General features: G+C 31.7%; 2 protein-coding genes across 3 annotated transcripts; one reads left to right on the top strand and one right to left on the bottom strand.

Annotated features, from left to right (window-relative positions):
* The first annotated feature begins 1,251 nt into the window (after positions 1–1,251).
* LOC147079014 (bolA-like protein DDB_G0274169) lies at positions 1,252–11,143 on the top strand. 2 transcript variants are annotated; one of them, XM_085952570.1, is made up of 3 exons: positions 1,252–1,381; positions 1,456–1,655; positions 10,828–11,143. In XM_085952570.1, the coding sequence occupies exons 1-3, from the start codon at positions 1,360–1,362 to the stop codon at positions 10,975–10,977; spliced, it is 372 nt and encodes a 123-aa protein (XP_085808696.1). In that variant the 5' UTR covers positions 1,252–1,359; the 3' UTR covers positions 10,978–11,143. The 2 variants fall into 2 exon arrangements, with proteins under 2 accessions (XP_085808696.1, XP_085808704.1); XM_085952578.1 differs by having other exon boundaries at positions 1,269–1,349.
* Positions 10,992–24,408, bottom strand: ash2 (Set1/Ash2 histone methyltransferase complex subunit ash2). The gene is made up of 10 exons (XM_085952558.1): positions 24,306–24,408; positions 23,927–24,105; positions 22,843–22,990; positions 21,114–21,310; positions 17,682–17,932; positions 15,245–15,425; positions 14,661–14,817; positions 13,813–13,936; positions 13,070–13,327; positions 10,992–11,792 (listed from the first exon to the last, which is right to left on the bottom strand). Exons 1-10 carry the CDS (start codon positions 24,341–24,343, stop codon positions 11,688–11,690), a joined length of 1,638 nt encoding a protein of 545 aa, XP_085808684.1. The 5' UTR covers positions 24,344–24,408; the 3' UTR covers positions 10,992–11,687.
* Positions 24,409–24,521: the final 113 nt, after the last annotated feature.

Genomic DNA, 24,521 nt, shown 5'->3' with positions numbered 1-24,521 from the left:
TTTTAGTCTTCCTAGTCATCAGGTCAATTGTTTAACTAAATTGAATGTATAGTATTGCAACACTCCTCACTCAGTGATACGCTATTTGAGAAATTAAGCGAATTTACTAAGAACATGTTGTTCGGAGCTAAGGCTCTTACGCTAATAAACCACAATTACCTACTTCGAATATTATTGTCGTAGATAAATAAATACTTACAAGGGAAGTTCTAGTAATTTTCTTCAGCAGATTTCGATGATAAACACAAACGTTTTGTTATAAATGACTAATCGGTCAGAATCAGTAAAGAATAATATATTGTGAGCTTTGGGGCGGCTATATGTCCCAAATATTTATACCATTCCCTGTAGATTTTTTTTTTGTTTTGATCTATATGGTGCTGATCATAAATAAGGAATGGAGGTAACTTAAATATTGATGGAATACAAAATATCACCAAGTAAATGTTGTCACCAAGATATTAAGTACCTCAGTTTCTTACTACATTCTTTACTAATAACTGCTTCCCTTAAATAACCACTAATGACTATAATCCTTGCATAATCCGTACAACGATAGCAATACGATTTGAAAATCCACAAAAGTACATAATAATATTATTATGAGTAAAGTTTATTAATCTCATAAGCTACATACTTTCGCTTATTTATATTCTTGTCTCATTAAGTTTAACTATGACTATTCAGTCTTCATTTAGTTGCTGTGTAGGTAGGTAAGGTACCTATGTATTTATTACATTTAGTATTATTTGTATTTTCATCTGTGTCTGAGTTGCTATCTCAGTAAAGAAAACTCAAACGATGAAGTGCCAAAAAGACTCATTTATATTTTATAAATAAATACAGAAAATTAGGTAGGTACCTACCTAAAACTAAATAATTTTTACAATAATTTAATCATTTTGAACCCTGAATATATCCTGCAGCCAAAGAGATTGGACTACCGAGAGACTGGAGTTTTTTTTAATAATACCTCGGTACTTTTGTTTGTTAAAATAAAAATAAACCAAAGATTTTGCTTTTTCTCACCAAAATCTAAATAATCGCATATAAATTCATGCCTTTATATTCATACAATAATAATTAACATCTAAAGTTTGTGTACGTATTTTTTTTAAGTGATAGCGTTTTATTCAAAGTGTTATTAGTTTATTCTGCCTAAAATAATAATTTTTCTGCCCTGGTTGAGTATTAAGAATGAATTTTTACGATATTAATATTATTATCTATTATATTATTCAACATGGCAATACAGATGCATGTTTTCAAGTTAACTAAAATAGCAACACCGTGAAGTTTGACAGCTCTGCCAAGGACCATAATTACATCTATCACTGACGTGGGACGCGGTAAACATACATGAATTTCGTCAAGAAAATCGGTACTATAGTTTGCGGCTCAGTTTAAAGTGATATTTGTCAAAATAGAACTAGTTCCATTATGTTTTCTTTGTAGGTTATGTTCACTCTTTCAGTAGAAGGATGTCTTCTCATCCGATAGAAAATGCAATTAAACAAAAATTGACGGCCCGTTTGACACCCACTCATGTGGAAGTTGTCAACGAATCTCATATGCATAATGTGCCTGAAGATGCCGAGACACATTTCAAGGTCTTGATAGTGTCGGATGAATTCGATGGCCTTCCTTTGTTGAGTGTAAGTTTTTTTTTCTTTACCTCTTCAACATAACATCCGGTTGTTAGTCAATAATATTTGATTCAATACTGAAAATGCCGCGTTAAATCCAGCTATGTTGAAAATTATGTAATCTCAAAAATAGTTGTATATTGTTTATTCAGTCATCAAAATAAATCTTTGTAGGTTTATTGTAAGTAGAGATTATGCTAATAACAACCATTTTTTTATTATTATTATTTATTGCGAAGGATTTTAATAAATATTTCTCAAGGTCTTTTTACAAATAGCTTACTCATTTTCTGCAAAGAAGTATTGATATAACAATTCAACTATTAACCTTGATTTTTTTATAGATTTGTTCACTATTCACATTTTTTGTTTTCGTAATACCCACATATGTCCATGTATACACTATTTTAATCATATATTATTGTAGGTACATTTTATTTGATGCTTTTTTTTATTTATAAAGTTTCATTCAAATGTTGAAAAGTTTATAATGAAATATTAATTTAAATTATGGTATTTAAATACTTTTAATGAATTATTTAGTAAGATGCATGATGTACATTTCTATGTATGGTGTTTTGTTTTTATGATCGCATGAATAATGTACGATTGATTATCTTGGAATTTAGTAAATATTGAAATATTTGGATCAGTCCATTAATACGGTATTGATGTAAAGATACCTGTAAGATGTCTATCACGTTGACTAAATTGTGCTAAATAAATGAGTGTGCAACATACTAGGTAGACGCGAATATTATATCTAAAATATTCAATATTAAACGGTCAATTGACTTCAATGATTAAAGGTTAAATTTAGTTGTGCCGTATATTAGTATCTGTTGCAATTAATGGTAGGTCTTGGCAGCGGTCCAACTCACCATGAATTATTTTGTGAGAGGAAGCCCTGAGCACGCTTAAATCTATCCAAAATAAAGCTCGTGAGAAATATCAATAATAATATACAAAATAATTGAATCAATGCAATTACAAGTTTCCATTTCCAGTGTCTTCTCAATAAGTTTTGATAAACTGCAATTGCCATAAAGTACTAGGTACATCACAAAAGTTTCTTAAGGTGATAGGGTAATACCACTAGGGACATCCTATTATTTATATCGAATAAATCATTACCAGACCCAAAGCTCGATGTGATTTAAATTAAAGGATTTCATGTTAACCACATTTTAAATTTCAAAAAAAATAGATATTTTTATATTTAAGTAATAAAACATACTTTATCATTCAAAAATTTCTCCTACCCATTCGAGAGAACCAATCAAACTACATTTAAAAACAATCTTATGACAGTAAAAAAATATTCTAATTGAAATGATAACCTTTAACAAATGCACATTTTTTAAATATTTTTAAACATTATGTATTGATTTTATTGCAAATTCACATGTAGTTTTTAAATGTGTATTTTGACCTAATGGGTTAAGCAAGTAGCTACCATACATTTCTCGTAAAAATGCCCATATCGACGGACCATATGTAAACTCAGATATCTACAAAAATGCAATTTTACAGGAGAGCTATTTAGTAAAAAATCTTATAATTTCTATGGTTTTATTACTAGCCACCTGAAATTCACTGAGTATTATGAATACTATTTATAGTTTATTTACAAATTATTACATTCTTTCTAAATTATATACTTTTGGCAGAATTGTAGTGGTCATAATTCTAACTGTACTATAGAGCAGTGCTTCTCAAACTTTTTCATACCACGGCCCCCGAAATCAGAAAACAAAAATTTTAGTCTTTAGTAACCAACAGTTCTCTATTTACCATTAATTATTACTATAGGTACATATATATTAAAAATAATAGAACATTTCATTTACTTGCTTGTAAAGCAAAAACTAAAGAAAAAAAAAACAAAAATTTATTTAAAATTTATTACAGCTCCAGCCTACAAACACAGTTTAATAAGAGAGGAATGATCGCATATTTTTAGATGGAAAATCCATATCCGGTACAATGTTTGAAATGATATTTCGCAGGGTTTGCTCCAAAGTCGCCGTTGAAAGACATGACCTATGTTTAAACAGCATTTTTATCATTACCAGTAATGATGAAAATGCTGTTTCGCATAGGTATGGCTTGTCGCAATATTTTGTTTAACTAAAAAATCTAAATAATTTATAAATATTAGCAGACTATTTATCCATATCGGATAAAGTGTTGTGATTGCGTGAATATGCGACCCAAGATTTTAACTGATTTGCATCAGGTATCACATTTTTATGATTTTTTTTCAAATACTGAAATATTTCGCGGCTCCCTAGCAGGAGCTCCAGGGCCCACTAGGGAGCTGCGCCCCCCAATTTAAGAAGTACTGCTATAGAGGTATATTATCTTCCAAAATAATACACTTGTGTCTCTAATGTTCGCTAATGGCCACCTGCACGGAGTACATAAAGACAACTGACATTCATCTGCGACTGTCTTGGGCCCAATGTAAGGACAGACATATCCGCATTTCCGCGGTTCGTTTAATTAAATTATTTTTCGAAATTAAGTTAGATTTATTTTTGAAGTTATACTTCTTTAGGCGCGTTTGGAAAATCAGATCAGTATATTTTTGGCGTGTCATGTATAATTTATTTTTTCACACGAAAAAAATCGCACTCGATTCAAACCACGATTGTTCGGTTATCAGCCGAACGCACTGCCTTTACGCCACAGTATGATAATGCAATCGTGACGATTATACAGTATAATATTATAGTTTATTCCGTTGCCTAGGCAGCGAATTTATTATTATATGTACGAAGAATTGTTCCGTTGCCTAGGAAACGAATTTATTACTGTTGGAATTTGCAATTCCTTATGTACACAAATGATTAAACGTCAGATTGACATTTGGTACTTTAAAAATAAAAACAACGAGAAACCATTATATAATTTAGTAATATAAGTTTAAGTGTATAGAAATAAACCAACAGCGTTCCAATACGCGGTCCTTTTTCTTGAGTGTGTAATTTAACAAGATAATTAAGAGCTAGTCGAAGAATCTAGATTATCACAAGTTTTGTTTTTGTTTTGTTATGCCAAAGAAGTATAACTTCTAACGCGCGTACATAAGTACACACACCCATTTTCATTTTCTTTAGGAAGTGTTTTAACAGAAAATGCTTCTTTGGTAGATGTCCGAGTTTACGTAGGGACCGTCGATATGGTCTTAGAATCGAACATGGTAAAATTATCAGTAAATTGTATTACACCGCATGTTTTGTATATCACTAGTTGTTCCTAGTACCACAGCACTTCACCTTAAATAATTTTTGTGTTGAATATAGTAAGTATGTATAACTTATTTTTGTGGCTAAGTTTATATTGTTTTTAAAAAAAATCTAAGATTTCAAGTTTTCTAAAACAATCAACAGTTTCTAACTAAATCTTTAAACATTAAACCCAGTCGTCTGACTAAGTTACTGATAGACAAGAAGTGAAGTACCTAACTCATTGAAGGCAATTGGCCCCAATTATTTGACGCTGCTGTTGACCAAGTGATTTTGGACAATCGGTATCAATATAGCATAGTGGCTTTGTAATAAAAAAATATTTTTAAAACTCATAAATTCACCCAAATATTAAGACATTATAAGTTTAAATGTGAGATTAACTACACATTTTAAAAACAAGTTGAATTTAACCATACATAATTTAATAAATTGTTACCATTTTAGTAAACTGTCGTCAGATTTAGTACAAAATTAAATCTGGCTGTTGGACCATTTTTCTTCTCTTTTAAATTTGTGTCAATGCATTGAAATGCCTGAAAAAAAAGGAAAAAGAAACAAATACTGTCTTGTTTTAACTCACCACCTGTTTATTTTGTTATTTAATATTGGTACAAATAGTGGTAATATTGATTTTGACATAACTTCATTTATTACCTCTATTGTAAAAAGTTGCTTTTTTCATATAAGTCACCTTACCTTTCAGGACTACCTAATAAAAATAGTTACCGAAAAAACGTAATTTTGAAAATGTTGAATGTTTCAATTTTTCACGTCCAACTGTAAGATTTCATATTAGAACATTTTGAATCTAAGAACTTCATGTTATTATTAAACTATAATATAAGTATTAATTAACAAACAATGTTTGTGTTGATGTAGGTGTGAATCAGTATTATAAGCAGAAGATTTTATTCAAATGCATCTTTCTTATTCTCCTGAATAATAATTTGCTAAAACATTTATAAGGATCTTGAAAGATAAGCCAATGTCATGTATGTATCACTCAATACTACATCAAAATATTAAATGAAATAAAAATGTAAAATATTGATTATTCATATCATCAGTAAAGTGAGTCATTTCTTTATTTTGCTACACAATAATAAGAACATATTATATATTGGGTAATTTAATTCACTTTTAAACACAAAAAATAATAATAGCCATCCTTCCCCTCATTGTGTTTCATGATTGTGTATGTAGTTGTGGCCGAGTATTAAAATAATATATCGTTGTCTTTTTATTTTCACACGCTCTATAAAGCTTTGAATTATTGGAAGATATAAACATTAAATAAAAAAAATGCAAAATTGAATAAATGTAATATTAATGCATCACACAACAGCAATAAAATTGTTGTAGATCAGTTTTAACTATTTAACCCTTCAACTACCAAGCATTTAACTCCCAATTTTTTTTTTCTTGTCAGCTATTAGTGAGTTGACTTATAAAATTTTCACACCACAAAGAAAAATGTAGATCTTTAAAATAAAATGTTTTAATTAGACTTAATCGCTCAACCGCCCCCATCTTTAAAAACAACTATTTTTCATGAATATTTTCAGTTTTTGGTAAATACTAAGTGATTGATAATTTTCAAATTAATTGGCGATCACACATCTGCCAAAAATTATTTGTTATTTTTCTATGTATGTTTGTTTGAGTCCTCTAACAAAGACCAATAATCCAAGGCTAACAATGATTCCACTTACATAATTTACAAGATAATTTTTCATAAAAAAATTACACGGTTGATATAAACAGGGATTCTCGACCATTCGCAAATGACTTTCATATATTATATTTTTATTATCACAATCACTGCTGACCTGTTAACTAATATGTAATTAGCACATTTAAATATAATGTTAATTATATCTAATGGCCAACTTACGCAAACGCGCCAGTCGCGGTGTCAACACTAAATGAGTTAATATGTAATAAACATACTTCAGATTTCAGATTTGTAATTATCTGTTTCATTATATTTAATGCTTGTAAATAATATGTAAAACTTCATTAGTACAGGTGTATTGACCAGAAATTGTTTATATAATATATATCTGTTAGTTGTGTACGTTTCATTGAGAAAAAAATCCTGCATCCCATTTTCGGCTCTAAATGTGTTATTGATAAAAATAAGTGAAAATAAACTTCATCCTGAAACCCCTTTATATTTCTAAATGTGTAAAGAATATATTTTTCACACAATTTGGTTAAACTGAAGCAGATATTTCACATTTAGTATTTTCCTTTCTATTATAGTTTTATGGCAGTTTTTATTGATTATTGGGAAGCTATTTGGTGGAAGGATACATATCTTTGTGAACCATTTGTTTTTGGTTACCCTTGTTCGATGCATACTGTGTGGGTATTCTTTAGAGTTACGTTCCTACATTTTTCGAGATTCTTCCAGTCTGTGATGCAAAAATCATTAAATAATATTGTTTTCTCATTTTATTCACAGAATAGCTCCTCTATGAACCTCCTCGACAGGTTAAATAAAACTCATGACTTGTTTCAATCAACATCAATAATAATTATTAATAACAGCTGTTTACTTGGAGTTATATATTTTGCAAGTTTCTGCAGTTTAACTGATAATATATTCCTCTATGCTGTGTATCAGAGTGACATACCTATTAGTAAACATGAAACGAGAGTCATTAAATTTTTTCAAAATAAATATGAGGATGAACTTTGATATTTACATTTTATAAAATTGTGTATTCACATTTTATGTTTTCTCATCGTTGGATAAATATAATTTTTATTGGGCTGATTGGTATATTTAGCTGCCACTTCGAAATCTCAGATCTGAAATACCAGGAAGCATCGTTCACCGGAGATATTCTATTTTTAGCATTGTCACGTGACATCCCTTTTTATAGAATGATAAATATAGACAGTTGTATTTTTGTTTTGAGAAATCCTACAAATTTTAAACACCTGCCTCCACAAATCAATTCACTGTGAAGTTTTATGTGTGATAAAAAAAACTTACATGTTGAAATAACTATTCCCAGATTGTTAAACTCATGTTAATTCTACGCATAAATTTTAAGTAGATCAAATCGATTAAAAAGCACTTGTCTTATTATTCACCATTCATTAAATTTAACTTTTGTTCTGATAATTTAAAAAGTGTATTACACAATCTTAACACAAAATAAAGTAATTCTGACTGACCCAACCATAAAAACTAGACTGCGACACGATTAAGGTGGCCTAAAATACTCACATAACGAAACTAGCGCCTCCATCTTCAATAACAATCAGCAACCCCATCCTATCGTCAATAAAATCGGGACCCCTTCAGCCTCTAAATATCGTCACCGTTTTAGCAAAACCATCTATGTGCACTTTCTCAAATTGTGCAGGAGAAGGATAAAACTGAATAAAAAAATAATGTTACATTTAAACATTAAAATTATGAAGAATGCTTTATTATAATCAGAAAATGGTCTAAGATTATTATTTTGTTTACAAAAATCTTTTATTTTTAATACAAAAATAATAAAAATACAGTTTGTGATGTCACATAAGTTGTTTTGACCGTTTTGTAAATACACATAGTTTAATTTATTCATCAAAATGTGAATAATAATAAATTCATGAAAAACTGTTACATAAATAATAGTTGAAATATACATAGTGCATTAGTGATAAATTGCAATATCATTTTATTAATTATTAATGCAATAGTGAGATGATATTATATTTATAAGTTCGTTTACTTTCTATTAGCAGGTTTAAATGTTAGGTTATCGTAGAAATAGTGGTGATCTTTCTCTATTACACTTTTTAATTCCTGAAGATGTATGTATTTCGACTGTGATATTGGCAATGATTCATTATATATATTATAAAGGCAGTCAAACGGTTGCACTGATAAAGTTGAGTTTGTAAAAGATTGTTCCATCTGGTAGATACTGTAACATTTTAATATCATATACAACAGGATCTCCGATTCGTTTTCCTGGTCTGATTGAACTTAATCCAGATTTAATCTTATCCATAATTCTTAAAAATTAAAAATCAATGACATTAATTTTATAAGGTTGTTTTGGTCTTGCTAGCCGCATACGTGCTATATAATCAGATGGTGAATATATTGGAGGCTTAAAATACTTTTTTTAGGTAGCATGTGCACTATCGGCCTCTATCATGGTGTGGCCTTTTTCCAGAAAAAGCTGTTGAATCTCGATGTTTTTTCTCTCTAAAGATATAACTTAGAGCAGTAGCGAATAATTTATTTCGGTTTTGATATCCACACCCATCCGATATTAGAATTATTTCATTGTATTGTCCTGCTTTCGATGAGATGAGACAAATTCATTAGAAGATACATTATGAAGAATGTATATGGTGAAATTGTGTAGTTGCAGCTTTTGTTTATAATACATTTGTGCCTGTGTTTTGGACATAGCAGCACACTTTGGAGATCCATTGTGATTACTAACCGTCCAGTAATACTTCTGGTACTCTCCTTCATTTCATTTTTGGTCTTCTAGCATCTTTTTTTTTTTTTAATAATGTGGCTATTGTATTCCATTTCTGAAACATTCTTCATTTTATAACTACAGCAGATGGCAGTGATGGCACACTGATCTTTACGTGGTTGGTGGATACTGATTTTTTGGTGGTAAATATACTGGAGTATATTCTGCTGCTTTATGACCATTTTCCAGAGACCATTTTTTATATTCATCATGCATTTGTATTTTGGATCGGAAACACAATTCCACACACACCCTGGAGGTATTTTCTCTGCAATAATGGCTGGGAACTTTGGAATTAGATCCAACCATAATGTAACATTTTTCCACAAATCTCTCCGTTTTGATTTTTGGTTGCACTACCAATTATTTATCTTCAGTCAGATTCTTATTACTTGTCATTGTTGCTTTCAATTGGCCACTGTCATCGAGACGTTTGTAGTTGTTTATCCAACTTTTAAATTAATTCTCGCCTATACCCTATTGACCATGTAGGCATCTTCCAGAAATTATTGAATATTTCCTGTCTCTCTTTTTGAGAAAGCATCTTTCAAGCCGTCGTGCAAGACCATAATGCATAGCATATAACATATAAACAAACAATGTGTAGCCAAACTGTAAAAAAACATTACACTCTCGATATCAAAATACCATCTATATGTTACTATAATATACACATAGTTGTTTTTGTGAACCGTGGTTTTTGAACCTTACACATAGCTGTTTTTTATTTTTTGAAATAACTTCGGAGCGAGTTTACCCAACACATAGATCATTTTACTGGCCTATAGAGAAAAAAATAAGGAATGACTTGGTATTTAAAAGTCATTTTTGATAAAAGTGACACATAGATGGTTTTGCTAAAACGGTGACGATATGTAGTATGAGTCCTAACATAGATGGAATAAAAGGTAGTGCAAATTTTAAAAATTTATTTTAAATTTTACAAGTCTTCGCAAATAATACTAACTTTTTCTGTTTAATTAAATTTAATTTATCACCTCAATGTCTCTATTCAGTTACAATTTAGGATATTACAAAAATCGTCAAACGATTCTTAAACGGGTAGTGACCCAAAATTCGGTCGGTTCGCATATTGAGTTGCTCACGAAAATATTTTCAACAGTAACAAAATTTTTGGAATAATAAATAGCGCATACGAGATATTACGAATCGGATACTTTTGAAAGAATTTTTTCAATTTTGGCAGAAAATTTCATTGTATTGGTAAAAACCAGTTCGAATGGATTAAAAAAATTGGAAAGCCGACTTTAATTTTGTAATATATTTTTTTTCTCAGGTTTCGAAACCAAAACTATCACCCGAATCTGGGTCACGGCTCAAAATGGTTAAGAAACCCTGCCCTGAAGTGTCTATTTTGTCTCTGGCGTAGGATATTTTTTTTAATGTGTTATTGTCATCTTTTAGAGACACCGCTTGGTAAACGAAATACTAGAGTACGAGTTGAAACATGGGATACACGCTCTGTCCATAATAACCAAGACGCCAGACCAATGGCCCAACGGCGGCCATCCCATCGAACCCAGTCCGAGGTGTAGGGGAGGATTCGGAAAATAGATAAAGCCTACATTAGTTCATTCCTTAGTTTGTACATTTTATTTCATAAGAAGTCTTAATACACATTGTATATAAAAATATTCAATATGTACGCAATAAAAAGTTGTATGATTAGTAAATTGTAAAAGCTACACAAATATAATATATTTTTGACAATACTGTACAACCATGGGTGTTTTATTAAAAAAAAACAAGGCGGTCTATTATTTATATAACAATAAAATTATTGCAAAAGATAAGAATTACTTCACAATTATCACTTTTAAACCACTTCCAGTATTAACAATTAAAACACATAACTAACAGTGTAGTACATAATACAAATTCTAGAATATTATGTTACAATTATTGGTTTATTGAAAATATCCAAATATGTATATACATCAGGAAGATAATATTATAATAAATTTAAAGTCAGTTTTCACTGAACCTTGTTATATTATTTGAACTAAACTTAGAATTACTGATTCTTAAAAATTTACAATACAATTGGCATAATTTTACTAACTAGAAGACACAATTGGAGAACAAAACTCATCAACATAATGATTGTAATATGAATTATGTATTTTATTTATGTCAGTACTATATTTATTTAACAAATAAAGTAAATCAATAACTATTCATCGCCAACAAATAATATGCAAATCGAAATATTGAGATCTCAGATAAATGATTTATAATTGTATTTCTGACTATTGTTCAAACCATCAAATATTGAAATTGTCAAGTCTCAGTTTGCCCTCATTTTCTGTAAGGTATAACACGTCAGCCATTGTCTGGTCGCATATCGCCTCTTCAGATTTCTCATACATCTGCAAAGAATTAATAAAATTGGTTTATAACAATATACACCTTTTTATTTATCAATAGGGAAATCCATCGCAGTCGAATGGCAGTAAAAAAAAAATATCAATGACAGCAATATAATAGGCTTAAATACAATGCATTTACAAATTTTATATGTATCGTGAACAAACAATGAAAGCCTGTTAATTTATGCAGAACTTTTTTAATCATATGTAAATGTTTTGCCATTATTCATAAAAAAGACGCTTACAATGTTTGAATAATACATAACGCTTCATGTAACAAAACTGCATGTTTAATAATAATTAACACTGAACCTTTAAAATAAACTTTTTGCAGTTATCCTGATCTCTCAGCATGCCCACAGTATGGGATGCGAGATGCGGGAATTCCTTCATAGACTGACAAACCTCAACTGATTGAAACCCCATTTCATGCATGATTTGTCCGTTACGGATTTGATTCAGGGACACACTACGTCAGGGGGAGATTGAAGCCTTACAACTGACTGCCTAAAAGATTTCTCAGTTTAAAGAAACACATTACGCGTTCATTTGACTATATAGAAAATGAATGATAAAACAATAAATCTTTTCATTTCAATTGAAACAGATATCAATTATCACTTTTATGTCTTCATTGAGTGATAACCTGACAATGATAATAATAATAATTGACAATGCTTGGTATACAAAAGCGATGTTGAAATAAGGATTGTATTAATTTTTTATATAAACCACTTTAAAGTATTAGCTATCAATTCTCGGTACAAAGATATTATATATTAATTAAAATAAAATACAATATAAACACATTATTTAAATCAAAACTGGATCTGTCCGTTGAGCAGATAGATGAAAACAAAAGTATAATATTATTGTCAAAAGGTCTTGCTACCAAAAAATTTAATAACCCATTCCTCAAAACTGACTACATGTGTGTCAACTTAATTTATAAGGAGATTCATTTGCATAGATTTTTTCTGCTTTTCAATTGGCTTTCTGAAAGCTAGTAGACCAAAAATACAGCTGGTTTTAAAAGTGCAATGACAATATTATATGTATGTATTGTGTTTTATTTTTATTAATTAATAAATATATTTAAACCATTAGAGACAGCATTAATTAAATGAATTGTTAATTTCACTTGATATATTTTTTTAAGCTTCATAGTATATTGTATGTAATGTAATTTGTGATTCTGTTGAATTTAATAAAATATAAATTTTGAAACTATATGTATTAATTTTCTTTGTTTTTAAATTAAAATATTTCATTCATACCCCTTTATATTCATAATCCGTATCAGCAGGACTGCATCTGAAGTTGGGTCCGAAGTTAATGCTAACCGTCACATTTTTGTGAAGCGAAACGCATGGATAATAGCAGCCTCCATAAATGTCAACAAACGCCTCTCCCTGATATTCACCGTTCTTGAAAAACATTATCTTGCTGCCACTAAGAGGTTTTAAATTGTTCAACGCTTCTTGAATATTGTCTTTGTCTTCATAGTAAAGATGACTTTTGAACTTGACAAGAGGCTGAAAATCATAAAATTATTTTAAAATACAGTACTTATAATTTTCGTGTCTCCACTCCACCGATTGTGTGCACAGAGCAAATAGATACTATCACGATACCTATCAGAGCAGTGCCCGACCTTAACAGGCATTTCCGACAATCCGGCATAGGTGAAAAAATATGGGTACCGGATTACCGAGCGCCTACTGTACTTAAAAAGCATTCCATTGATGTATAAAATTATAGACAATGCATATTAAAAACAATGATCCTTGAAATTGTAGATTAACATCAAACTACATGCAACTTATTACAAGCCATTATTTCACCTGTGAAATGATTAATCTATGCAGTATTTTTTTCTTCAAGGCAGTTATATGGAAACAAATAAAGGTCTCTGTTGAAGCATCAATATTATGTTTTAAGAACTAAAAACTTAAATAATTTCTGTGGACACTGGAATTAATATTGTTACTTAATTCTTCAGTCGATGTTTGTTACTCACTCTGTCTTTGTAGGTGTTGGGAATATGATCAACTTGGTTCGAGTCAGGCAGACATATCATGAATCCTAAGGTGTCCCCTTCCCCATATCCTGGACTGTAATGTTTGCCGTGAGACTCGTGAAACCTAAAATTCAAATTGTTATTCTTTATCAACATTTGATAATGTTTGTTACATGCAATGACATTAATATGGACGAATCATCTGGAAAGAAAATGACACTCACTTTATTGTCGGGTCTGCCGAATGGCATAATCTGTTCTAACGTCATTACAATAAAGGTGATATTGCTATAAATTCCTGATGCTTTTTGTTGGGTCTGCCGAATGGTTCGGTTCGAACGGGTTCGCTCAAATGAACATTGACATTAGAAACACTGCTCTAACGCCATTACAATAAAGGTCATATTGCTATAAATTCCCGATACGTGATATCGCATAATGATATTGCGTGACGTCTACCTATACTTGCTAGCTACTGTATTGAGTGCGTCGTCCATTAATAATGTCATTGGTTACATGTATAAAAAATCACGATATTGTCTACATCTACAATAAAAGAAATAAATAACATCATAATGCGAAAATAATGTTTGCATTAAATTAAATATTCAAAAAACTATTGAAAGATAATTTTGTAGGATTGGTGTTTTGATAATAATTTTGCAGAGTACATACATTTTACATTACAATCTGACATTGAGGGGTAGTAAAGATTGTCATGATATTTAAGTATGGTACAGAATAATCACAATATTAAGTTTATAAATACACAATAACTAAAGGGTTACTTAGTAAACCCATGCTTGCAACAATATTTTAATTTAGATTTCAATTAAAACCGTTTTTACCTTGTCCCTTTTCTGGAACGCCAAGAATATCCAAATTTATCATAACCCAGAGGAGCTTGAAGGTTTCCATAGGCTTGTCCCCATCCTAATCTGCTAGCCGATCCTTCCGGCATTTCCTCAACCGTGGCCTCCCAGTACCAGTTCCCTCGGGTAACTCCTGAAAAAAACATATTTTGATAATATCAGTATATAATCTTATAATGAAAGTTAAAAAATGATACGGGTACGGGGGTGACAATAATCTTATCAGACGCTCAAAAAAAGATGACATTAAGGTAAGCGGCAAGTAGAAAGGAACTAAAAGTGAGTCTGCAAAAAACCTAATTTATGTAATTCATCAAATCAACGATTACATCGAGAATTGATGCTTTCGTCTACTTCAGATCACAGGTCAATACTAATTACAAAATCAGCGATGGAATTAAAAGGAGAATCAAGCTGAAAAGGCTAAGGTTTTTTTCTATGAGAAAGATAATTAGGTATTTAATATGATTTAAAAACAGATTTTAAAAATAACAAATTTTCCACTGACTCATGCTACTACTTATTACATATTAATAAAATAATAAATAAAGTTGTGTTACCATGTGTGGCCCGCACCATGCAGTAGCCCTTGTCTCCGGTGGCAGCCAATCGGTCTTCAGAGAGTCGCAACTGCGGGGCGCGGTCATGTAGCGCTAAAAGCACCCCCCCTCCACCTGCCACCGCTCGGTACAGCCAACCGGGGATCGGCTTGCCAGACCATTCGTTGCTTTCATCGAATTCCTGTCATATAAGTGAAAAGTACCAATTTTATTAATCCTTTCCATGCCCACGGTACACCTGTTGTACACTAATTAATTGCCCATTCGATATAATTAGCATGTTATTTAAATGCGGTAATTAAATACTAATTAAATGCTCCGCGGTCAACAAGTTAACTAGCTCATTTATATTGCAATATGGATATGAAAACACTATATATCCATAAGAAATAATCTCAAAATCTCAGCCTACGCCATGCTTATGCTCATGTAAAAATCGCCCACGATGGCTGAACAGCTTAAGCGTCGGCCTATAATGTCGTGGGTCCCAGGTTCGAATCCTGGATATAGCAAATACACATTGTTTTTCAATTTGTGTTATCGACATGGTTTAAAAAAAAGGTGGTCTTTTCACACTATCGCTTGTTGCTACATAATATGTAGACCAGGGATGGCAAACCTATGGCACGCGATATGATTTTGCATGGCACGCAAATGTTTCATTTTTAAGAGAAAAGAAATTACTATTTTATATAACATTTTAAAAATGTTTTGGTTTTTCATATTATGTTTACCAATCGATGCGCAAACGGAAACAACGAAATTCATGCGTAAATGACAAATCGCATTGTATAAAAAATTGCAGGCAAATCCTTTTCAAGAACAATCATTAGTTTAATGTAAATATTATACAATTGCATAAAGTCGGTCCTTAGGATCGAGCAATTAAAAATAAAAATATTCAATCAACAAACCTTATGAAATTGATTAGGTATCGGCAGTCATTCAAATATAATAACTACTTGTTATTTTGCCTCAAACATAATCTCTAAAAATGGAAAACCGTACAGTGATAGAGAATATAATATGAAAGAAGAGTGGTTTAAATGTTTTCACGATCTCTTTGACTAATTTGAAAACAAGGAAAAAAATCAAAGAATAAAAGATATGCCTTTGGCTAGAAATACGATGAAAGATAGAATATCAAGAACTCAATTGTAATTTTTAAACTTTTTTAATAGAATTCTTAAAAACTATTTTTTTAGAAAACTTTAAAAAACTTTTTTTTCGCCATGACTATGAAAACTATGAAAAACTGCTTGGCACGTCAGACAGTCGAAAAATGTTATTTGGGAAATTTTGGTACACGCACGTAAAAAGATTGGCCAACCCTGATGTAGACAGTGACTTTTGGACATTAAGTGAGACATAAAATAACTTGACACGATGTACAGTGTACACAATCCCGAATTTACTATTTCTAATTACACCACAATCTTAAGTGTTGCCAAAAAATTAATCTACCATGGATGCATATCTTACGTTAGTTATTATAAGCCAATGGCGTTGATTACAGTATTCTTACATTAAAATTTCATTAAATCCTTCCCGGTGAACTATAGACATAAGGTAGTAGGAAGTACACAGCATGTACAAAGCTTGAACAAATTGGCTAACATCCATTTCTCGTAATAAAAACAAAAATCTGTTATATACACCTGCACTCTGTGGAGACCCATATTATGATCTTCTTAGGATCGGACAGGTAAAATAAACTGATAATGAATGTACCCTATATTTCCACCAATACAAATCACCGCTTCTTTGTCAGATGTACAATGACTTATATCAGTTTTGACAGGATGTCACGTCACATCACTGTCGGTGCTGTGTGCACAGGTGACACTTGCAACATTACGGATGGTTATGATTTATCGCCTTTTTCTTTTAATTGAGTCGAATTTCAATGTGTATTACGCCTAACACGCACACTTCCGATGTTTTCATTTAACATTACTAATTCGACCGCTAATTTTTATTTCATTGATGTAATATGTATATTCCTACAGTAAAATAAAAAGACTTTATTTCCTATATTAAACACAATACTGAATGGTTGAATGTGATCACATATCGCCATCTTGGTTGTAAATAGAGCTTTTACACGGAGATTTCAAAAACGGTTTTATTTCAAATGACCTTTGAAACACCAAATTTTATGATAGTGAAGAGAGCCAAGTAATATTTTGAGCATAGTTTTTAAGGAGCATGGTTTCTTAAAAATCTGAAAATCTACACAAAAATGTGTTTAATGAGACTTAAAACTTTCAAAAATGTCCATATCTCTGAATTTTGCAGATGTGGAATAGATCTATTCACCAAGGCGACGATATGTAGATACATTACGATAAAATTAATAAAGGTGACAAATAGTAGTAATACCTAAAATATTAAGACAAATTTTATTTCAAAAAGTTACACAAATATTCAGTCTCACCTGTCTGAATGGAGCGTGGGGGTCCGGTTCAGCGAGGATGTAGCGGTAACCGTCTTTATTGAAAGGGTGGTCAGCCGGGTAGCCATGGGAGGGCAGCCGAGGAGTGGATGAAGAGTCTCCCTGACCGCCTGCGCCGCCCCCTCCTCCTCCGCCTCCGCGGCCCTTCTTACCCCCCGCACCACCGCCGGAACCGATGCCTCCCTCGGGTCTACGCTTCGCCGCGCGCCCTTTTAAACCACCTTGCAAGGGAACTGTGAACACAACAATAAATAAGTACTTGCACATAATAATTCTAACGGTAAGTGAAAAACAGTAACAACTGCATTTTGTTTCTTTTTAATCTATGATAATACCATCGCTATACAGTGCACACTAACGAATCAAATAATGTTGAAGTTGTTATTGGAACAAAAACAATACTATTTTACAATATTGTATTCTACCCCTAACATATTACTATCATGGTTTCGATTTGACAGTTCTGTATGTAGTGTAAAGGATGGGAGCAGGGTTCAGGGCATTGATATGTACATGGAAGTGGGGAACATCTATAGTTAAGCAGAACGCCGCTAAGATCACCATAGCCATGATAATATAATGGTAAAGCTATTGTAATAAAATTTTTGTGAAGATTCAGGATTAAATACAAAATTCAAAAATTTACACTTACTACCGTTTTACACTCATAGTAATAAAAAACATTAAAAATAAAATATATTACACCACACTATACCACATATAATTCATACTAAAAAATATATTGAAAGATTATTATGAAAAAAATATTCAATATCGGTTGGCTAACATAATATGGTTATAGTCCATACCAACCAAATTGGCACCAACCGTCAACGAAATCGAAACATCTGTAGGGCTTTTTATATGAAATATTGATTTGTATATTATTTCTATCATCATATTCGTTCCAGATGGAAATACAGACCCCTGTAACAATATGTGGTAGGTATTGTAAGACTCTTTACGAGGATGATTGTTAGCCATTTTCTCAATATTTCAGAGATTAGGAATTAGTAGATGAAATAAAAATATATTACACACATGCACGTCTTTAGTCCAACTGATGTTAAGTGAAAAAACAATTGTGACCTAAATCTAAATATGATAAAATTTCTGATCCAGTACAACCTATTAGCTATCGTAGATGATACCACGCTATGAAATAGATTTGATATTAAAAAATTACATACCTATTGCAGAACAGTTTCTATCAATTAAATTATTCCACATGTCAGTTGGTACCCATTCAGTATACCTACATCGTCATGTGTTTAATAAAAAGGATCACAGTGAATCTATACACTTTCTAAAAGTGGCTTAGATGAAATCCAATAAATATTTCCCAAAGCAGAGGAAATTTACCGGTTCAAAAGAAAACTAAATTGAAAAAAAAAAAACCTACCTTCCATAGCCTCTACAAGGTCATCCTAATAAGACAAAACAGAAAACAATAAATCACGTATTTGTCGCAAAAAGGTAAGTAACATAATACAAAATGATATTTATTGCATTCAAATAGAAAAGTATTGGTTACAATGTTATTTTATCTCTGTTTATCAATTTTATTACACCGTTACTATGATAGATAGCTGCACCGGGTCACATATAAATGTGTAATGTTTTCCAGTGTCCGTAAATATAACTCGATACATATTGCATTAATTCAAATGAAACCACATTGATTATTCATGATAGCATTTGTCAAACAGTATAAATACAAAACATATTATACAATGTCACCTATGGCTGTAATCTATAATTTTAATTCAAAATTGTTTCTTTTAACAAAAATAAAACAACATACCTAAATTCATTAATAAAAATAATATTTGCTAATATTCTGTAGTTGTTTTTACTATAATTGACAAGAATTTTCAGGCGTAGTGAAGTCAGTCAAAAGATTATCACGCCGAGTCCATAGTGACTCACGACTGTGTTATCATGCTTATCTTATGCCAATGAATACAACATAAAATCTATTCTACAAGATAAATAAGCAGTCATTAGTTATCTACTCATATATTGATATTGTTGAAAACTTATTTAATGTTCTAAATGTACAAATTTGACAGTTAATTCTCACACCAACCACATGGTGATTACAAAACATCTCCAATCGAGGCATACAGAAGCTATCATCATGAAGCAGTATATTAGCGATACCTGAAATGTTTGTATGGCAATTACTTATATAATATACAACATGCTTTTAGCTAAATTTACATAGATCTAACACGTTCATAGTATACGACATTAGCAATAAAGACCATTCATTGATCGACCAATTAGCATGAGGTAGTCTGCAACTAAGGAGGTGTCGGCTTATGTTACAAATACATTACCATCATGTCATGTGAGCTCACACGGTAGTACCACCAAAACATTCAATAATAAAAACTGACAACCTACAAAAGTATTGTGTCAATTACATGTTATTTGTAGCTCTCCTCCACACCACTAAAAACAAAGATGTGACTCGAAAATGTGTAAATTTGCAGGAAAAAAACGTTCTATCACGCGAGAGATTAGTGGTGTGGCGTTGGATGCGTTAGGTGACCTAAGTGTTGTTCTAATATATTTTTGCAGACTTTGCTAATTGACAATTCGCTTTCAGCTCAAAATGTGCTACAGAATAAGACCATCTGTCTGATAAAATTTAAGCAAACAAATAAGTATGACCAGTCGGTCAAGTTTAGTGTGCACTATTTTTGTCGGATCCCCACAGCCTACCTCCACTCTTTGCCACTGGTAGAACCAGTAATAAAGCATCTTTGGTGCAGCATAATTAGTTCATGAACTGTACCTACTGCTCGAGCGCCTGAAGGCAGTATTAAAGATATTTATGGACGAGTTACATATTTAATAGAGATTGAATCCTTGGTATTGATGAATGCGTGGAATAGTTTTAAGATGTCAATGTGTGTCCATAGCCTACCTCCACCATTCGTTACTTTCATATACCTACTATAGTAAATTTCATCATAATTAGATAGGATGTACGTGACTCAATTGGTAAACCACATTGGCGTGAATTCAGTGGATGCAGGTTCGAATCCCGCAGGGTGTCATACTTTTTTCAAAGATTTTTTCTAGTAGGTATATAATATGTGAGGTGCTTTCAAATTATACATTATGTTCAATAAAAAATATTACATTCTCATATCGTCTAATTGTTCAATGAATAAAACTTATTATAAATACAGTAATGAAATTTAATGGGTCAACATAATATCATACATAGGGGACAAATTTTTATATAGAACATTGTACAAATTTAAATTTCATTTCCACCAAGCCCTCTCAGATCATACTTTTTAAATTCAGTTTAGTAACTGAATCGGGTACACAATTATAGTGAATTATATTTTTTGTTCTGTATAAAAAGATTGCTGTGAAAAAACAAGATAAACTTACCGTGGGCGACCCCCATATCGGAGACTTTCAGTTGTCCACCTTTGATCATGGCTTCATAGTTGGGTCTTATGTTCATCAAATCAGCAGACACCAGTCCGAACATGGGTCCTTCGGTGCTGCTCTCTTCGTAGGTGAACAGCAAATGGATGTCTTTCACAAGCGCTCTCTGGACGGTCGCATACCAAGACTGCGTTACCCTAAATGATAATATTTGTGAAAGAATCAACCACAATTTATTACACAAATTTAGCATATTTCTCAGGGGCAGTTACTCAACACTGAGGTCTCTAAGCACTCAAGTGTGCGTTAACTAAATTTACATAATATATTTCAAAATTACGACAACCGATTAGAGAGCTTTATTCTGAGCTACCAATCAAAATTTTTTTGATGATCATTTATGGAGTATTTTTTTTAGATTTCCTGAGTTGCAATTAAAAGTTTCCGAACAAAACCACATAATATAAGACTTATCCATCTCAATCTGTGCAATATTAAAAAAAAACACACGTACACCTTTACCTCCTTGTGTATGTACCTCCACGATTTGTTTTATACGTACCCCCAGAGGTACATGTACAACTGTTTTGGAAACACTGCATAGAGATCCAGCATATTTCGAACAATTTGGAAATTACCTGACACTCTGCTAGTTAAATTATTTTGAGAAGAAGAAATGGGGTGTGTTGGGGATTGGAGATTCTCGGGAAACGTTAATTAAAAGATATTTATTTAAAAACATGTTTTTATATTCAAATTGATTTAAGTTTTGTACTATTCCATTTGTGTCGTTTTTGCAACCCGGGATTCGCCTTTCGGCAGCTTCAGGCACATGCACGCTCACCAATGGTAAATGCACACTGAATGCTGAACCATTAAACGTCAAGTACGCATCAAGTACCTTCGGTCGATATTATGTTTAAATGTAATGTGTAAAGGAACGACAATCACGAAACATAAATAATAAGTGTACAAATTGAAACACAAATAAAATTAAATGCTAGAATTCCGTTCCCTTTAACACATAAGTTGCTATACCGGTCCGTAGGAAAATGACGATGGTCAAGCCGGTAAATGTTGGGAAAAGCAGAATTTAAGTCCGTGACGCATGGCTGAAGACGCAGTGTTTTCCAACCTTATTTCTAAAGGGGTACATTTAACCAATGGCACCCCAAGCAACGACATGTTAATTATTAGACATAGCACTCCTTATAAATATAGTGAAACTTACACCACTTTAATCACATTAATCCATTTGGAATAGGTGAAACAAAATATTGAGCTAATATCAGGTCAAATGATTAATTTTTCGAGTTCCGTATCTCAAAATATTTTTACTTGAAACAATGAAGTGTACAAAAAATTATGTAATTCAAAATCAATTTTGAATTAGATATTTGTGCTTGATCTCTGTTCCTGAGTTCCTCTTCCACAGAAAACAGCTTTCGCCGTTAATTTTTTTTTATATTTGTTGGTGCTGAAAATCCCAGTATAAAAAGATATGACTTAAAAAATGTTCATGAGTGGGTGTTATTAGAAACATCGATATTATGTTATTATACTTTTTTGGATATAAAAAATATAATAACAAAATCTGGCAGCACACCGGTTGAAAAACACTGCTCCAGAAGTTATACCGTGGTTATACAACTTCTGCACCATGGTCGCCATGTATTTACAAGAATGAAGCAGAAAACAAATATGTATATTATAAGAAGTATGAACAAACCTTCTAGGCATTGTAGTCATAGCCTCCCAATATTGGTCTATGTATGGAATAATATCTCGGTCCTTGCTGAAGATGGTTTTTAACTTTCCTTCCTTTAAACTCTCCTGTTGAAGATTTGCGATGGCAGTAATACACATCTGTGGGAAAGCTAGAAAAAATATCTCTCGTTTTTAACCACTATTACGTTATTGGAGCATTGTTTAATTTCACATACCTACTTAACCATAATGGTTTTATTTCAGAACAGTGACACCTAGGTTAATGCAACCTCTTTACGAGATTTTACAAAACAACATATTTTGGTAACAAATAATCCAGTTTATCGGCTATTTTCTAAATGTGTTTTCCACTGTATTCCTGATAACCGAACAGTACCCATTTCACTATAAGGCCATGAATGCTATTTTTTCAATGTGTTAAATTATGTTGTTTTATTTCTCACGCTACTGAAATAGGTATCGATCTACCTGTGCATCATGTAGGTATCCGATAGTCAGAAATTTGATGCGCATGAAAATAAATAAACTAAATATCTAGCGTATTTTCAGCACATTTAAAGCTGTTGGAGGCATCAAAAATGCTAGTAAAAACGCCACAAGCGTTTTTTGCAAACTAGCTGCCTATCGAAAAATGCTAGACTAGCAAGAAAAACGCTAAATTGGCAACGCTGGTTCTTAAAATAAGTTAAAAATTTAAGATTTGAAGTAACTTATATTTTACAGTGCGAAAATGATAAGTTTAAGTGTCATGGCCGCCGTCGTGGCGCTGTGATCTATGTCAATATTGTAGTTCTCGAAACGACCACGCTTCACGTTAAACTTGCCGCACAATACTTTATAATTCGAAACCATTAGTTTCAAACTATGATTAGACACATTAGTATGCAACATTTTAAAAATGGAATCTACATGATCTATTATGTTAAAGTCTATGTACCTAATATTAACACATTGCATGGCTAATGTGTGATCAGATCTGCTATTCAACACTTTGTGAAATGTTAGTCGCAGCCGCATCATAAAATAGCAGGATCAACGTTAGTTGTAAAATAATACAAAAATCACACTAGTGCAATGCCACTCACGAGCTTGGTTTTTCTTGAAACTCTCCAACCCAGTCGGTGAACAGTTTTTGCAGACAAACATGTAGTTTGTCATAAAGGGAACCAATTTTCCAAGCTGATACCCAATGCAAGATTCGTGGTACCATCTTGTGCAAGATGCACACAGCAATTCGACGATGTTCGGATTACGATCCTTGCCGCTGAAATAAGCACAATAATATGATACTATATATAATACTGATAAATAATCTCAAATCTTTAAATGAATATTATATCATAGAAATGTATCTGTCAAAACAGTGCCGGCAAATGCATGATGCTTTATTTTTAAGATAAAAATATTAACCTTCTGCGAGTTAAATAAATATAATATCAAGCTGCATAATAAATACATTCATACCAATAACAGGTACCCTGCTGTTCATTGTTTTTAAACATATTTTTGGAAAACTGTACGATATTTGTTGTCAAACAGAAATATTGAAAGTCAAATTTTTATTTCCGACAATCTATGTTTGAGTAGCCATCCATATAATTAATTTTCCCTAGATTTAGAATAACATCTAATCATAATTATATTTTAAGCAAAGAGATTGAATCCAATCTCTTTGATTTT

The sequence above is a fragment of the Rhyacophila brunnea genome, unplaced genomic scaffold, assembly GCF_057557595.1.
Source record: "Rhyacophila brunnea isolate RB1 unplaced genomic scaffold, BYU_Rbru_1.0 scaffold_10, whole genome shotgun sequence".
NCBI lineage: Eukaryota > Metazoa > Arthropoda > Insecta > Trichoptera > Rhyacophilidae > Rhyacophila > Rhyacophila brunnea.
Note: the sequence above shows the minus strand (reverse complement) of the source record. Positions and strands in the feature narration are given on the sequence as shown.

What these genes read in the sequence shown, in the direction of transcription:
- LOC147079014 (XM_085952570.1), top strand. Translation starts at nt 1,360, where the DNA reads ATGAATTTCGTCAAGAAAATCG. An exon ending in GAATTTCGTCAAGAAAATCG is followed by an intron (nt 1,382 to 1,455) that starts GTACTATAGTTT and finishes TTTTCTTTGTAG; the next exon opens with GTTATGTTCACTCTTTCAGT. An exon ending in ATGGCCTTCCTTTGTTGAGT is followed by an intron (nt 1,656 to 10,827) that starts GTAAGTTTTTTT and finishes GTCATCTTTTAG; the next exon opens with AGACACCGCTTGGTAAACGA.
- ash2 (XM_085952558.1), bottom strand. Translation starts at nt 24,343, where the DNA reads ATGTTTAAAAACAATGAACAGCAGGGTACCTGTTATTG. An exon ending in ATGACTACAATGCCTAGAAG is followed by an intron (nt 21,311 to 22,842) that starts GTTTGTTCATAC and finishes ATTATCATTTAG; the next exon opens with GGTAACGCAGTCTTGGTATG. An exon ending in CGGATTATGAATATAAAGGG is followed by an intron (nt 11,793 to 13,069) that starts GTATGAATGAAA and finishes AATTCTTTGCAG; the next exon opens with ATGTATGAGAAATCTGAAGA.